The sequence below is a fragment of the Nestor notabilis genome, unplaced genomic scaffold (genome assembly GCF_000696875.1).
Source record: "Nestor notabilis isolate BGI_N333 unplaced genomic scaffold, ASM69687v1 scaffold7713, whole genome shotgun sequence".
In the NCBI taxonomy this organism is placed as follows: Eukaryota; Metazoa; Chordata; class Aves; order Psittaciformes; family Psittacidae; genus Nestor; species Nestor notabilis.
In genome coordinates, this window is record NW_009923226.1 from 33,500 (window position 1) to 50,234 (window position 16,735).

A 16,735-nucleotide genomic window follows, 5' to 3' on the forward strand; every position below is an offset into this window, starting at 1 on the left:
GGCTTGGAGCAACCTGCTCTAGTGGAAGATGTCCCTGCCCGTGGCAGGGCAAGTTGGATTGATAATCTTCAAAGTTCCCTCCCAACCCAAACTATCTTATGGTTCTATGAAAACCCAACTTCTTCATCAAACAGCCTTACAGCTTTACCAACAATGCTGTAACACCCATGCCCGTGTGCCAAGGTCCTGCTAAGCCACCATGAGCATGGTTGGAGAGCAAGAGGGAAAGAAGGGCACAGTAGGGGGGCTCAGCAGAGTCAGATAAGCAATGCCACAAAGAGCAGCACTGGGGCTACAAGTTCCACAGGAATGCAGCTGGTCTGCCTGCAGTGTGAGGCAAGTGGCCGGACACAAGGCCCCTGTCCTCTGTGGCTTCAGCCCTTCTCTCCCCACTGCCTCCTTCACTGGGAGGACACCAGCCACCTTTCCAAACTGCAGGGGCACGTGCAGCAGCAGCCTCGTCCCAGCTCCAGCTTTCCTGTAGTGTTGCACCCATTGCAAACCCAGCCGGGGTTTTTGACCAAAGATTCCTTGGGTGGGGGAGAAACCCTCCAATAACCAGCAGATCTTTAGATGGGGTGGGGGGAGATTTCATTATTCAAGCCTAATTCACACAAGAGCTCTATGCCAACAATAAACTTAAATGATTTTATCTTCACTCTCCAGCACCACGACCTGAGCACACAGCAGCAGAATGGCACATAAAAGCTCTCCCCAATCGCTCCTGTTCCTATGACAACTCTTCCTTCTCCTCCTACTCTCCCACCCCACCATGTTTTTAAATGAAACAACAAAATATAAACTGAAATCCTGCGAATGCCCGCAGCTCTCTGGATACTGCATCAGAAAATTTGGAGAAATTGAAAACCCCACTTCTGCATTGTGGTGGTTTCACTTGGGGTTGTAATGTCCTCAGTTAGTTACTCCTGACAAGCCATGGTACATCTTGAAAGAAGGTGGAAATGCCAGTAAAAATAGAGAAAACCATCTCAGTAACAGCCCAAAGCCTCTCAGCTGGCTTCAAAATAAGAGAGCTTCCACAAAAAAACCCTGCAACGGGGAGAAAAGCCAGTAACATTCTGTGAAGGGGCAGAGGGTCTTTGCATGAGTCTGACCTTCAGCCAAAGGCTAGCCAGCTCCCTCCATGCTACTGGATGCACCTGAGCATCACGGTAACGACCCTCAAAACCCCAAAACAAGGCAGCTCCTCGTTGCCATGAAAAGCCACCCAAGCTGGTGCCAAATCTCATGCAGAACCTCCCTTCCTGGTTTTGACTGTTAGATATGTGTTGATATGGGCAAAGAAAAGCAAAAGTCCTTACGGTAAACATCAGCTGGCAGCCTCCCAGGATGTAGTCTAGGAAGGAAAAATCTCTGGTTATCTGAAAGAAAACCAAACCAAAGCAAGAAGTGTTACAGCAATCTTCACCATTGCAGAACAAAAACATACTAGAAAACCCACAGGAAGTGCCCAAGCCTGTGTTGCTGTGAGTTTGGGCCTTTGGGGATGTTCAACCACTTGGCAGAGCAACGGGAAGAACCACTTGGGACTCCCGTGCAGTATTTTGGCAGTTCACAATCATATGAGGCCAACAGGGCTGTGTGTTGTGCCAGAGCTGGGCTGGGAGGCCCAGACAGGGGTCCTTCAGAGCTGGAAGTGTCTGTCATGATGAAATGAATGGAAGATCCACTCTCCATGGCCAAAACAGTCTCATGCGACCTGCAGATCTGGTGTGGGAAAAGCTGTATTGGTGCCATACATAGGGAAGACTTCAACACCTTAGGTCAGAACAAAGACCCCTCTCACCAGACCCAACCCTTACCCAAGTTGACACCAAGGAGTTGGTAAGCACCTAAAGCTTGGGCTTCGTGCAGATGCTGCCCGTATTGAACACCTCCTCCTGGGTCTGTGGCTACCTGGGCATAGGGTGGCACCAGCAAGTTGGTACATCACCTGCTCCAAGTGGCAAGATACCCAGGCAGAAAGGAAATCATATTCTGATTCATGCTCTGCTGGACCTGCACTTGTAAATGCAAGGGTGCTGGAGGCAAAAGGGATGGGGGAGCTCAGGAAGAGCTCAGCCAGGATCAGAAGGAAACATCCTGACGTCATACTCACTTTGCAGGACTTGAAAATGATGATCCCTGAGTTCTTGTAATTCTTTTTCTTCTTTTGCTTTTTGGGGTTAATGCACTCCATCTCAAGCTGTAACACATGAGGCAGACATCGGTGTGAGAGCAGTGCTGGGCTTCGCTGGAGGCTGCAGATGCCACCAGCAGCCACATCCCATGGGCACCATCCCTCCACACCTCTCAAAGTGCTGATGAGACAGAAAGGAATCACAGTGAGCTACAGGTATTGAGATGGAATTGGAGACACAGTACCTGCTGGGTAAGAGGATGAGATGGGTCAAACACATGAAGGGCAGGCAGTACTCCTAGCAATGACAGCAGTGAAAAGCACTGCTAATTCATGCATCTTCACAACACGCCTTCAATCAGGAGGCACCTGCCAAGGCTTTTGTCCAAAACTTCAAGTGGAAGATGGGGACACCTTTGGCCACAAAACCAGTGCAGCATGTCACATGTCCCCTTCTGGTCCCCAAACCACAGGGCGCCCCCAAATCATGGGTGCTGCTTCAGACATCTCAACAGAGCCCAAGACTGCTTTAGCTCTCTCTCTAGCTCAGATGCTTTAGCTACAACTGTGGCCTTGGTCACTTATGATGGGGGTGGAAGGAGAAAGGTGGCTGGACTTGGCCTCTCCGAACAGGTTGAGGGTCTCAGAGCAAGTACTGAAATCCACCACCAGTTCCAAGGAGCCCATTCCTTATTCTTCCCCGAAAGTGTGTTGGCACTTACTGGAAAGACATCTTGGGCTTCGCACATCCTGGCCACTGAGATCTGAAACTCCCCGATGAAGTCATGTCCCCCATCACTGTCATAGTCATAACACACCACCTAGGGTGGAAGGAGCACAAACCAGCCTCAGACACAGACACTACCTCCTGCAAGCAGACCTGCTGAAATTACCAACCTGTCCTGTTGGAGACCCCAAACAAGGGTGGGGTTTTGGGTTGGGGCTTGCGGGTTGTTCTGCTTTGGTTGGTTTGGGTTTTTTTCATAAACCAGCCATGGGGTTCTAGATGTTTAAGGATCAATCCCAGAGGCTGACCACCATGATGAAAGCCAAGGGGCCCTCCATTACCTTTATCAGCTTCTCCGTATCTCCATCGCACAGAGAGACCAAAGGCACAGTGAAGGGCTTCCAGGTGGGGTCCAGCGTGTACTTGATCACCTGTGGTGTGGGAACAGAGGGATGCCATTACAATAGACACATTTGCAGGGGCAGATTGGCATGAAGCAGGGACACGTCTCCAAGGCTGGACGAGGTTCTCAGTGGGGCAGGCCAGACAAGCTGCAGAAGCTCCATCTCAGCCCTCTTCTGTCTTCCTAACTTAGACACAGCAGCCCACTCTTCTCAGGCTGTATCACTTGTGAGTTACAACAGATTCGTTTGCATTACACCTCTGAGGCAATTAAACAAACCTGCTTGAGAAAACAGCTGCAGTTGACTAGGTAGCATGGGCACAACCACTTACCCCACCAGTTCAAGGCCAGGAGCTACTATTTACACCCTCTGCATGCCACTGCTTGCACCTTCCTCATTACTTACTCCCCACCAGCACCCCATCTGGGGTCTGACGACCAAGAAGATGGAGCAGTGGGATGCCGCAACCAGCCAGGAAAGACAAACAGCCCTGAGCACATCCAGCTTTCTTGCCTCATCTGTGTAACATCCACTGCCTGAGCTGGAGAAATAATAATTGATGCTTTTTGACATTTCCTGTGAGAATGCAATTGTTTGCTTAGGTTTCTTTTGTGGAAACAAAGCAAACACTGGCAGGCTTCAGGCACATGCAGTGTACCTTGGAGATGCCTGCGGGCAGGTGAAGACCCTCTTTCACAAAGGTGTGGTGCTTTAAAAGAGAGATTCATGTGAGTATTAGAAAGCTGGATATGGGTAGCAGATTAACCTTTCTCTGTGCAAGGCAAACACAGGGAGTGGAGGACCATGGACCCTTGCAGCTGCAGCAGCAACAGCACAGCTGGAAGTGGTCCATGGCTGCTGCTGCACGCAAACAGCCACACAGGACCTGCAACAGGCATCTTGTTTTACAGACAGGCTTTGATGTGAGACCAGGGGAAGGAAACCCTGATGCTGCAAGCACATTTTAGTCGGCAATTTGTAAACACCTTCTGCAGGAGGCTGGGAAGAGCAGGGAGAGCCCAGGCACCCCGAGATGGTGCCCGTGCAGCCAGCCAGCCCCTGCAGTGCTTGGGGAAGGATCAGCATCGCCATTGCCTGGAGGCCAGCTGAGCATCCACACTCATGCGTCAATATCAGCTGTAATGAGCACACTGATCCTTCCCTGCCAGACAGCTCTGTCATGGCATGGGGAATGCCAGCATCAGACCAAGAGCTGGTTATATTTCTGTAGCAAAAGCTGTAAGAATGGGAAACTTTATTTCTTCATATCCAGCCTCAAGACACATAGATGGTCATGTGGTGTGGGACTCCTCTGAGGGCAATGGGATGCATCTGGGGCTGGTAAGAAGGAGGCTGTTAGAGCAGCCACTACTTGAAACAAAACCTGGCTAGACCCTTCTCCAGCGGAACAGGAGAGTGGAGAAACTGGGCAGCAACCCAGAGGAAAAATAGTATATACATCTGCTCCCCATAAACCTGACCTGCTTACCAGTGATGGCTGGTGCAAAGCTACATTCCCAATTCCCACGCCTCTTCCAGGAGGAAGTGTCGAAGGTCACTCCAAATCCCCACGTGTCTGAGAAACACATCTTGATGAGTCAAAGCCCTGCTACCCACACTAAACTGGGAAGAAACAACCAAACAAGGTCCCAGCCTGCTCCCACAGAAATACAAGACACATATTAAGTTTGGTATGAATTAAATATGCATGGAAATGTGTGTGGGAAAGCACCAAAAAAAAAAAAAAAGAGCAGGGCTAGTGTCAGCCCATATCAGTACCACAGATCATGGGGTGTTACACACCTCCTGGCGTGAGTGGGGGAAATCCTCATGGACTGCAGAGTAGTGGTAAAAACCAACCTACAGCAAGACCTGGTAAATAAACACCCTGGTGTAGGTCTCTGCCTCCTTGGCCGGGGCTTCCAGCTCCACTAGACATGAGCCGAGTGCTTGTGCTCTGAAGCTGGAGACACCTGAGCATCCTCCTAGCTAAGGATCTGGCAAAAGCTCATTTTAATCTTTCCCCATTGCTATTCCCCAGGCCACCTCCCTCCACCTCTCTTCACCGTCTCCTCAGGTCACAGATCATCTTGGTGTCCTGCAAGTGGCGGGAGAATGGTCCAGGGATCAGCCCATGTCCAGGCTGAGCGTAGGGGTTAACATGGGTTATAAAACCATCTCACTCTCTGCTTGGTAGATACAGGAGGGAATAATACAGAAAAGATCTCAGGTCCCTTCTAGTCTCAGTAAATCTTCATCCACTGGAGTCCAGCAGCCTTGACTAGGTACCGGGAAGGCAGCCATAAAGTTTGGAAATCCCTGGATCTCACCCCACTTTACGGGTCATTGGTGAAATAATGCCATGAAGGACAAGAGGAGCTGATGTGAGGGTGGTCATGTCTCTGCAGCTTGTGTTAGAGTTGTGCTCACCTCCGTTCTGTGGACCAGCATCCATTTCCCATCGTCACCTGGTTTATAGAACTCCAAGAAAGGGTCTGATTTTCCAAACAGGTCCTGGGGGAGAAGAACAGGATGGGTCACACAGCACTCTGCAAGCAGCCGGTCCAAGAGACCTCCTTCGCCCAGCAGTGCCAATCCCGCAGACTCATGTCCTCATGAGAGTGGCTCACAAGCTCGACAGCAAACAGGCAGCACCCATGGGCAGCCACCCCTCCATGCCCTGGCCACACACAATCCCATGGACTTTCATGCCACATTTTGGCACTGATGCTGCAGGCGAGTTGGCACCCCAGCATGTGCCCTGGCACCAGTGAGCTCTCTGGATATAGATGCCATGGAAAACAGCCCCAGCTGGGAGGCAGCTGCATTTGGGCTTGGGAAAACATCCAAAGCTCCAAAGGAAAAACAGAATTATGAAGTACACAAGTGTCTTGGGTGAAAACGAAAAAAACACCCTCCTCCATACAGCAGCGAAGTACAAGCAGAGGAAATCTTTCAGAAGCAAGCTGCCCTGGTGTTGACAGAGATCATGTAACACCCGCCGAGATACGCAGCCCTGAGTCAGTGTGTGCTGCCTTTCCTTCCTGTCTCCTCAGTTATTCCAAGATATTAAAGGGCTGCTGGTCATGAGAAATACGTATCCCATGAGAAAAACGTGTCCCTGTCACGCATGGGGGCACCTGCAGCAGAGGAGGGCGGCACTGGTGGCACCCATGCAGGGAAACTCCAGCACTCCGAGACAGAACTTCCTTCCCATTCAACAAGACTAGGAAGTGGATAACAAAAAACCAAGCCTAAAATATCCCAAATCATTTATGGAGAACTCAAGCCATTGCAGCTGGGATTTTCCTCCCAGAGGGATGTGGGTGCCTGAGTCCTGCAGAGAGCTGGAGGAACTTCTTAACAGTTTGAACAGGAGCTTTTGGGGCTTCCAAGGGATGCAGCGGAGATGCAGGGGACTGCTCACGAAGGAGGAGGAAGCATGGACGCCCCAGGGGCTGCTGTCCACAGCCAGCATGGGACGTGGCAGCTGGGGCAGACACAGGCTCTAGTGAGGCTCCAGCAGAAAACTCCTTAACATTTGTATCCAAATCCTGTTTCCAAAGCCAGCCAGAAAAGTAAATCGCTGCAAAGTGTTTAGGCTTGGAGAAACAAAAACCTGCTTCAGTCAGAATTCTTCTGCCAGAAGAGCAGACCAAAAAGGCTCACAGAGATGCACTCTGGTAACATGGGGCTATTTTCTCCTACCCTTTTCCACGTTTCTAGGAGAGAAACCCAAGCTATTTTTTCTTCTGGCACAGCTCTGATCCTGCTCAGCCACACCCTGGTCTTGGCACTTTCAAACTTCACTGATGAATCAAAGAACCAGCCAGGGGTACCTGACCCTGCTTATACTGGCTTAACATGCAACCCAGTGCAGTTTCAACAGCCAAGCCAGCATGGGCTAGTGGAGACACCAGCTCAGATGGCAGCAGGGAGCTCTGAAGGATGTCTGTTGCCATCCCACGTGGAGCAGCCTGGTCTGCAAGCCCAGTCAATATTGCTCCATTCAGAGTGGGGTGGGAGATGTCTCCAAGCCACGGAATTACGTGATGCTATTTTAAAACATCAAAACCACAAACATCTCACTCCTGCAAACCTGGCAGGAGATGGAAACTAAGCAACCACAGGAGCTCAGCAGACCAGATCGGTCTGCAAACTGATCCAAGAATCTAAATCATCCAAACGGGTCCTTGCATACCATGGACAAGGAGGGTGGAAGTTGCACTTCTACCAGATGCATCTCCCCAAACCACAGTTTCCAGCAGCAGTCCTGGCTCACAGCGCTTGTTCTTCCCGAGCCATGCCGAAGCATCGCTGCCCTCTGGCTGTCCCCACGGCTGCGGTGGAACACACAGCTCTGAGTTCACCAGGGCTTATACCAGGTGAAAATACCCCCTCTTCTGCAAGAGATTTTTCCTTAAAACAACTCTCCCAAGAGCTGAACAGGCTTTCATAAGATTCCTGATAAGGAATAAGAGGCTCAGGCTGGTTCTGCTGCCGACGTGCTCCTGCTGTGCAGCTTCGGCATAGCGCACTGTGGGTGGAGAAACCATGGATGTGTGATGGGGAGGAGGACCTGCTCGCAGCCTGAGGAAGGTCCCAACCTCAGGGTGGTAATGGCAGGAGCTGCCAATAATGACCCAGAAGCACTGTGTTTCATCCAATTTCCTTGTTCAGAGACTATTTGAATTTCTGTGAAGTGACATGAACATTCTTTCTGCATAAGTAGGACTCTGAGCAGTGCTGTGCTGTGTTATGGAAGTCTGCACAGAAACCCCATCAGCAGGCAGTCACTAAGGAAGGAGCTTTCTGCTGACACCTATTGATAAACTGGATGGAGACCAAGAAAGAGTATCAGAGTCCTTTGTCCCTGTGTAACCAGGCACATGCTGAATTTCTGTACCTTCACTGTGGGTCTGAAGGGCAGCAGGCCCACAAGTATGGCGTCCTAGTTGAAGAATATCAGAATATGCACTAGGTTATGCCTGGTAGAGGAGCTTGGTTGCAAACCTGATTAAAAAGGCAACTCTTGTCCATGGAGCATGCGGTGCCACCAACAAAGTGGATGGTACAACAAGTGGAGGTGTGCCTCAGACATGCAGGGAGGACCCAGGTCCTTGGCCCTGATCTTCACAATGGCCACATCTGCAAAGGGACCCTGAAGATTGAAGGAAGGACACCAAGCCTGCTGTGAAATCCCATCCCTTGCCTTGCAAGGGAGCAGAGGTTTCTTCTTGGGGTACTGGAAGAAAACTGTTGCATTAGGGATATCTTCATTGACATGCATGGTGATTGACCCTCGGCCACATCCAGACATTTTCCAGACCATTTATGAAGTTATGTGTGGATTTCCTAGAAGGGGCATCTGGTTATCTGTACTAGGCCGGGTAAGCAGGAGGGCAAGAAAAAAGCTATTGCCAGCAAACGCAAGTGGGAAAAACGCTTGGGTAAACCAGGCATCCACCTGGTTTGGACAACAGGACTGGACAAACCACGTCTTCTGCCCCAGCAAATACCCTTCTGCCTGGATGCTTGCTTTACCCTGGTTTAAAAACTGAGAGCTATCCTGCCAGTAACACAAGTTCTGACTAGGAAGAAGAGAAAAATAATATTCACGTCGATTGCCAAGCAACAGCACTGGTTTAAAAGGAATATTGCTGGTTACCTGGTAAATAGGGTCAGATTTTCACAGAAGTTTTGGATTTCAGAACTTTCAGAGAAGTTTTGGATTTCCTGCATATTATATCCAAAGCAAAACTCAGGCACTACTTGACGCCAGGAGGTCAACACTTCTTCCTCAGAAAACATGGGCCCTACACTTTGCAAAACAAGATGATGTTCACACCATTTCCAGAGGGGCTGAAGGCAACGTGCCAGGAGCTGTCAGCACTGCTGAGGTTCAAGGGACGTCAACGCTGCCAGCTCCGTCAGCAGACATTTCCAAATGACAGCCACTGAAGTAGTGTATCTGCTGTCTTTAGGACATGCTAGTACACAGATCCTGTGCCACACATCAGCTTTTCATCTCAGTGTGTGTGATGAATAAAGCAATACCATGACAATAGGAAAACTGAGGCACAGATGTACCCAGTGGCACTGCCAGGACTTGGACGCCTCCAGTCTTATCCTGATGCTTGCTCAAGAAAGACTATTTTATGTCACTGCTATGCCCAAAAGCAGAGATTTCTTTAACCTATGAGGGTCAGAAGTTTAACATTGTGTCCCCCAGTCAGAATCCCACTTACCTTTTTATCTAGTTTTCTGCCGGCCAGGCTCAGAGTAATCACCCTGTTGTCCGAGAGCTCTTGGGCAGCTATCTGAAAAACAAGGTAAGGGTGTGTTGATTTTCAGGTACAATTAAGCTTTTTGAATGGACAACCTGAAGGGAGAATGAGGTGCCAGGACTCCTGAGACAGCCCCTTCCCCCATGCCATTGGCTCTGAAATAAAGCACCTTTGTTGTGTGTTATACTTGAGATGGTCTCGAGTGGCTTTTCTGCATGAGGGCTCATTCAGGACCTGGAGAAGCCTTCAAGGACCAAGCCATGAAGAAGCAGGAGCCATAAAAACCCTTGCCTGCAAGATGTTCCACCTCATCCTCCATGTCCCAGCCTGGGAACAGCAAAAAGCAGCTGCCCCATCCCCTGGGGGAGATGCCAGTGGGACCAATGACTTGAGCCACATCTCCCCACAGTCTCTCAAAGAGGCAGCCCCAAGAGTGAGAACTCCACCATTGCTCCTGAGGCACTGCAGCAGGCCAGAGCACAGCCCAGACTACTTCAGTTTAAGAGACTTTATTCACACACACTCCAGAAGGGCTTCAGCTGCCAGCCACCAGTGGGCCAGTTTTGTCTGGAACATGGTTTAATGAGTCTCTTGGTATTTTAAGAAAAGGAATGTTTATAACAAAAAAAAACCCCAAAAACCCTGCATTTCTTCACTTCTGTTACCAGCCGTTTTCTGAATCATTTGTATTTTTCCTCCTCAAGGCTATGTCCTGCCCAAGCGTCTGCTTCCCACCTCTTCCTCCTCCGCTCCCTGGGGTGGGCTGAGCCATTCCACAGCATCCTTGGCTGCAGCATCATCCCGGGTGGGAGCACGGGCTGGACAGTTCCCTCACACATGGTGCTGCCAAGTGCAGCTGTTTGCTGGCTCCCAAGGAGGCTGTCCTGGAAGGAGGTATATACTCATTGGAGGTATGTGGAGTAATCACAGCAAGGCTTATAGAAAAACTTGCAGAAATGAAAGGGACAATTTTGTGCACAAAAATTGTCAGGAGGTTACTGGCACTTAGGATAGCTGGGGAGTCTGCAGAGATGCAGCTTTTGAATATGCCTGGGCAGCTCCTGAACATCCTGAACAACTTCCCAGCCTTTCCATGGCAAACACAACTCTTTGGTCCACACAGGACCCATTTGCCACACGCAAACCCAATCAATTTTCTCCTCTGCTCTGTATAGATATGAAGTCAAAAGTTCCCTATTGCAAAGCCACAGCATCAAGTTTCTCTCCTACCTGGTCCTCAGTGGACATGTATGGTCACCACAATCAGCATGGAGAAGAGGAGCTGCAGAGAAGTGGAGGAAATTTGCCTTTTGCTGATCTCCACAAAAGCACACCCAGTCAGTGTCCAGCATTTTAGGGCTCATTGGAGGCTACATAAAAGCTGGACCGTGCAGACAAGCCAGGTGCCACACTGCTGCAGGCTGCTGGTGGCATCTTGTCTTAGTGGGCACAGACAGTAACATCTCCACCTCTGTGTCCAGCAGAGGCATGCAGCCAGGTCTCAGGGTTGATTTTACAAACACAGCAGGTTGTTTTGGGATTTCCCCCATCTCTTCAAACCTAGGGACCCTCACACAACAACGTCCACCCAGCAAAGGTTCTTCTGTTGCATTAACCCTTGTGGCATCTCAATTAAGGAAAGGTGCCCACCACACACAATCCTGTTGTCATCACCCAGCCCAAGCCAGGGGGAAAAAAAAAAACAAACACCAAACCCAGATCAGAAAATCATATCAATGGTACAAAATGAGGCAGATGTCTCAGATCCTTTGATTTTTAATGACACATGCATGACCTGCCTTTTTTATAACGTGTGTAACCTTAGAACTTGACTGGAAGCTTTTAATCTGGTCCAGTTCTTCCCTCTTGAGCGTTGAACTGGGTGTCAAGAGCTGACACACATCTTGGGGCTGGCACATGTGCTTGTGTGGCTTTTACTCTTTCGTTTTAAGACTAACTGCAAGAATTAAGAGAGAAAAGCTGGCAGTGTCTTCCCAGCCTCTAGAGCAAACAGCAATGGAGATGCACATGCAGCAGCCAGGTCCTGGGACTTTTCAAGCTATCCAGAGCTTTTAAACCTGGTGGAAGTTTAACTCCTTGCTGGCCTTTTCTTCCACACCTTTGCTGCCTGGCTGCGCATCTCACAAAACCCAGAACACAGAAGAGATCAAAAAGGACGGGAAATGTGGTGGGAGGGAAACGCACCTAAATCTAGTCTTTTCTTTTAAAAACCCCATCGCTAAAGAGATCTGCAGTGGGAAGGCCAGTGCCCAAAGGGGTCTGCATCGGGAGCAGTGGCTGTTGCTATGAGAATTGTTGCTATGGTACAGCTCCCATCCTCTTCCTACAAACAAAACCACCCATCACCAGCAAAGGCATTAGCCCTCTCACCTCCAGCAGAGCCAGCAAGGGGTGAGCAGCCATTTTGTACCAGATAACAAACAGCAGCAGCAGGGTTTTACTTTGTAGTCTCCAAATCGAGGTTTTCCTTGTTTCAGTAACTGAAGCAGAGGTTGAAGACTCACAGCCCTGGGCACCAGGCAGATGCTAGGCAACATGGTCCCTGCCCAGGATTAACAGTGCTCCAAAGAGACCAAAGTGGGCAGAAAAACAGGAGGTAAAGGGAAAAACGTTCATGAGATAAACCCAAGTCTCCTGGACCCCAGGTGAGTGCCCTGCGTTGCCCCCAGGTTATTAGCCACCTCTGCACACGGTAGGTAATGTAAAGGAGTAACTTACTGTTATCATCCCTTTCCCAGCTGGCTTGCCATTCCCCAAAAGGAGAGCCCTTGTTATTCTCTTGCTGGAAACAATCTAGAGAAGCCAAAGAAAATGAAGACATGATTGTACAAGTGACCAAAAGCAGTCTCATAAGCAACTCAGTTAATTCTGATTAAGCATTCACAGGAGTAAAGAAAGGCATCACACTCAGGGATGACCATGATACTGTGAATGTCACCACCATTACCTGAGCCCACAGGGTGCAGGGCAGCAGTTGAACAGTGCAGAGAAGTACAAGAGGCTGAAGCATCACCTCTCGTTGAACCTAGGGACCAGCTTTTGCGTGGAGGAGGTTGGTGGGACCTCACGCAACCAGAGCTACTGTGGTTTGGTCCCAGCGAAATCATAACTCAACTTTTCAAACCCCATTTTAAATACTTTTAATGCGACCCTGCCACCAACTTGCTTTCGGGATACATTTCCATTGGTGAATCCCAATTACAAGCCAGATGCTCTCCCTCAGCATCATTCTGGACACCCTGAACAGCAGCTGCAAAGCAAGGCACATAGGTCAGCATCTCCCAAAGGCATGTTCTCCCCTTCACTTCTGGCTTGTGAGAGGCCAGACAGGATGACCTGGGAGCTGAATGGAACCCCTTGAGATTTTCTCAGCTCACTGAGTTTCAGTCACCTCCAGATCCGGGGATTCTTTAAGTTTCCCCTAAGAGGCGTGGACCCTCACATGGGGATCTATCAACCTACTGGAACTACCTGTGCTCTGCTCCCATACCTAGTGGGGACATCTTTGAGATCTAGGGGTTGCAGTTTAAAATGTGCAGCCCTGCCCATCCTTCTGCCTCCACCTTTGGTCTTATATCACACAGTCAGAAAATAACAGTGACAATAAAAAAAAATGTAATGAAATGCCCTAACTTGTTGCTCCTGCCATCCAGGTGATCCGGCCATGTTTGGATTCCTTCCATGTTCTTCTCCCTCTGGGGAGGCCTTATTGTGGCCTTTCAGTACTTAAAGGGAGCTTATAAGAAAGATCATAGGATGACAGTATGGTTTGGGTTCGAAAGAACCTTAAGACCATCTAGTTCCAACCCCCCTGCCATGGGCAGGGACATCTCACACTAGACCATGTCACCCAAGGCTCCATCCAACCTGGCCTTGAACACTGCCAGGGACGGAGCATTTGCCACTTCTGTGGGCAACCTGTTCCAGTGCCTCAGCACCCCCACAGTAAATAACTTTTTCCTTATATCTAACCTGAACTTCCCCTGTTTAAGTTTAAACCCATTACCCCTTGTCCAATTGCTACAGTCCCTAAGATGGGGAGAGACTTTTTAGCAAGACCTTAGTTGTGACAGGACAAGGAGTGATGGTTTTAAACTGAAAGAGAGTTTCAGTTGCTTTTCCCGTGGTGCTTTTGATCCATAAACGTACAGGTATCACCAGCATAATTAGACTTTTGTGGCACACTGTGTCCAGGGAGGCAAAATCTTGCAACACTGCATAGCAGAAACCATGGACACCCTCCAGCCTGCAGTGTGGTGCCTGCTGCATTTCGTTTGGCCACAGAGGTCATTACAAGCCCATGAATGATCCAACCATCCTTTGAAATCTCACCACAGACCTAATTAGCTGCAATAAAACAATCTCGCTAATCCGACAGAGCTGCAATGCTAACTCAAAATTGAAGAGTTGGATGCTCGCTGCCCACAGCTGCTCTCGTCTCCTTCCAAGAGCTGCTCATGGCTCAGAATTAGGGAAGAGCTTATGGAAACACCTCGCCAGGCAAAATCCAGCCACCCACAGCAGGGTGGCTGAACCCACAAGCTTCATCCACCTGTTTCACCCTTCTCCTCACCAGGCACTCTCATGCAGGTGCTACCCCTCCGATTCACCTCTGCCCCACAGCCTGGCTGTGCTGCAAGCCCATGCTGGCCACAGGGAGAGGAGCTTAACAGAACCTCAGGGGAAAAAAGGGAAAATAAGAAGATCGCTCCATTCCAAGCTGGTGTCTCACTGTGGACTACAGGTCAGCAAGAAGATCACATGGAAACTGCTGCAAAAACTGGACACACACTTGGCATAAGATGGGTTCTCTTTTGCAGAGTGTAAATACTTACATGAGATTACAGAAGTTCAGAGCTCTCTTTTTTCTGATAGACTAAGCCCGCTAACTCTGCCTAAAGACACAAGAGACACTCATTCCATACCTGTCAGCCACTACAGCTAAACCATTAACCTTGGATGTGAGTGAGGCCTGCCAACAGTTGCCCATCCCCACCATTACCACAGGCCCAGACTGGTCTATCTAGTCTCATGCTTTGAGCTAAACCTTGTAAAGCACTAGAAAGGGTTGGGCTCTTCTGGGAGACCCAACAAGACTCTTCAACCTTCTTCTCCAGTGCATACAGATAATGTTCCTCACTGGCATGAGCCTGCAGAGCCCTGGACTTTTGCAGAGCCACATTTAGGAACAGCAAGGTTCAGCTCTGTTTCCTTATGTCAGTAAATTCTGCTTGCAGCTTCCATCAAGACCAGGACCACCATGGTGAGTGTTGCTGAACTGCCTCATACCAGAGCTGGCTGTGTTTCAGCAAGAGTAAAGGATAGGTTTGGTCTAAAGCACTGAACACCAGCCTGAGCTGTTCCCTGCACTGTCTCTTCACTTCTGCAGAAGCAGATGTAGGTCATCACAGAGCAATTCCAAAAACCCAGGGTTAAACCTCTGTAAATGCCAGTGCTCTTCTAAACTGTCCGGCTCCTGAGTTGGCAATGATAAAGTCACTTACCCCTCCTTGCCACATACAGTGCCATATTGCAGTCTGTATAACAAAACAATCACATTCACAAGCCTCCCTGAACACCTTGGGCTGGCTCTCCATGCCAACCCATTTATTACAGTGTCTTCTATCTCCCTGTTCCCAGCACCAAGCACAACAGAGACAGCTTCTCCCAGCCTCTCCGCTTGTGCCAGGTACCACATCAGCCCTGAGCTGACGGATCCTGCAAAAGAACGGAGGAATTTCCCCTCATTCCCTGCCTCTGAGTCAGAGCAAGCTCAGAGGACAGAGATGTTTGGAGAATGTAGCTGCCAACTCCTGACAGGGTCTGGGTTCATGAATGCAAAGACCTTCCAAAGGCTTATGAATCGCGTTGTGTCCTGAAAGCTTTTCCACAAGAGCAGAAGACACATTCCTGCACCAATACACTAAAGTAAGAGAAATGATTTGCTACATGTGGCAATAGACACAGCTTTCAAATAACACCCTAAAAACCAACCCCACACCACCAAAAAAAACAACAAACAAACAAAAAAACCCAACCAAAACAAAACAAAAAAAACCCCAACAAAACAAAAAAAACCAAACCCAAAGCTGAGATAGAAAGGTAGACCACAACACATCCTAACTTTAAACATCTGGAAGTTTCCCAAGTCCAAATCTAAGATGGTCATCAGGGTTTTTACTGTAACCCCTGGTGAGATACAGGTACCTCAAACACTTCCAGTTGATGTCCCTCTGCAGGCACCAGCAGAAGCCCACACTATGATTAACTTAGGCTCGAGCAAGCAGCCAACAGCCCTAATGTGGAACAGTGTGACCTCAACAATTGAAGCATGACAAGCAAACTAAACTAGCTTTTCCAGGAGCAGCAGCTCTAATCCCCCCACATCCTTGTGTCTGATGTGCCCTCCTTTGCTGGAGAGCAGCAAGTTGTAGGACCTCAGAGACTTACCATGCCCAATGTGCAGGAGAATTCACCGAGGAAATCATGCTCATATAGCTGCATGCTTGACTTGTCTTGGTCAAACAGGGCAAACTTGAGCTTCTGAACTTCTTCAAAGTGGTAGTCAACAATGAACTTCTTGGCAAAAGACGGATTGAGGTTGTTCACGGCTGTCTCTGTCCTGTCGAGCTGCAAAGAACAAAAAGAAAAGAGGCATTTAGGCATGTGCATCTTGCCTCTTTGTCACTGACATGTCTCTTCTCTGAGTTCAGAAACCCCACAGTGACCATCAGAGTAAGCACACCAGGCGTTCAGCAGAGCTACCCCTAAATGCAGCCTGTAATGGCCAGTGAACACAAGGTGGGATCGACCTAAATGAGTAACGGCTCCTCATGCAGAGACCTATATCCCCAAGGATGGGGTGGCACGGGGCTCAGCCACAGCCAGGACAGGAGCGCCCACTCAGCCAGTGCTTGGCGTGGACTCAAGGCTCACTGAATCCAGAGCTATTTCGTTTGCTTCTAAGTCCTCTTTGCCCAGGAGCAGAAGCTCTCACACACCTCTGATCCTCAGCCAGACCCTCACAGATGTAATGCCAAACTTGTTCCTTCCAGGCTGTGCAGCTAATAGCAAGGACAAGCAAAACAAGCAAAGTGTCATGAGCCAGAAGCCCAACCCTCTAGCAGGTCCCTCTAGACCTCAAACCAAAATGTGC

General features: G+C 49.3%; 1 protein-coding gene across 1 annotated transcript in view; it reads right to left on the minus strand.

Annotated features, from left to right (window-relative positions):
• CPNE2 (copine II) overlaps window positions 1-16,209 on the minus strand; it is a gene marked incomplete at its 5' end in the record, with an annotated part of 30,725 nt that extends 14,516 nt beyond the window's left edge. The window contains 8 exons of the mRNA XM_010012032.1: window positions 1,323-1,382; window positions 2,120-2,206; window positions 2,863-2,961; window positions 3,209-3,298; window positions 5,702-5,785; window positions 9,520-9,591; window positions 12,298-12,372; window positions 16,030-16,209. Coding sequence (XP_010010334.1) covers window positions 1,323-1,382; window positions 2,120-2,206; window positions 2,863-2,961; window positions 3,209-3,298; window positions 5,702-5,785; window positions 9,520-9,591; window positions 12,298-12,372; window positions 16,030-16,209 — 747 coding nt within the window. The remainder of the gene's footprint in view (window positions 1-1,322; window positions 1,383-2,119; window positions 2,207-2,862; window positions 2,962-3,208; window positions 3,299-5,701; window positions 5,786-9,519; window positions 9,592-12,297; window positions 12,373-16,029) is intronic.
• Between the last annotated feature and the right edge of the window lie 526 nt (window positions 16,210-16,735).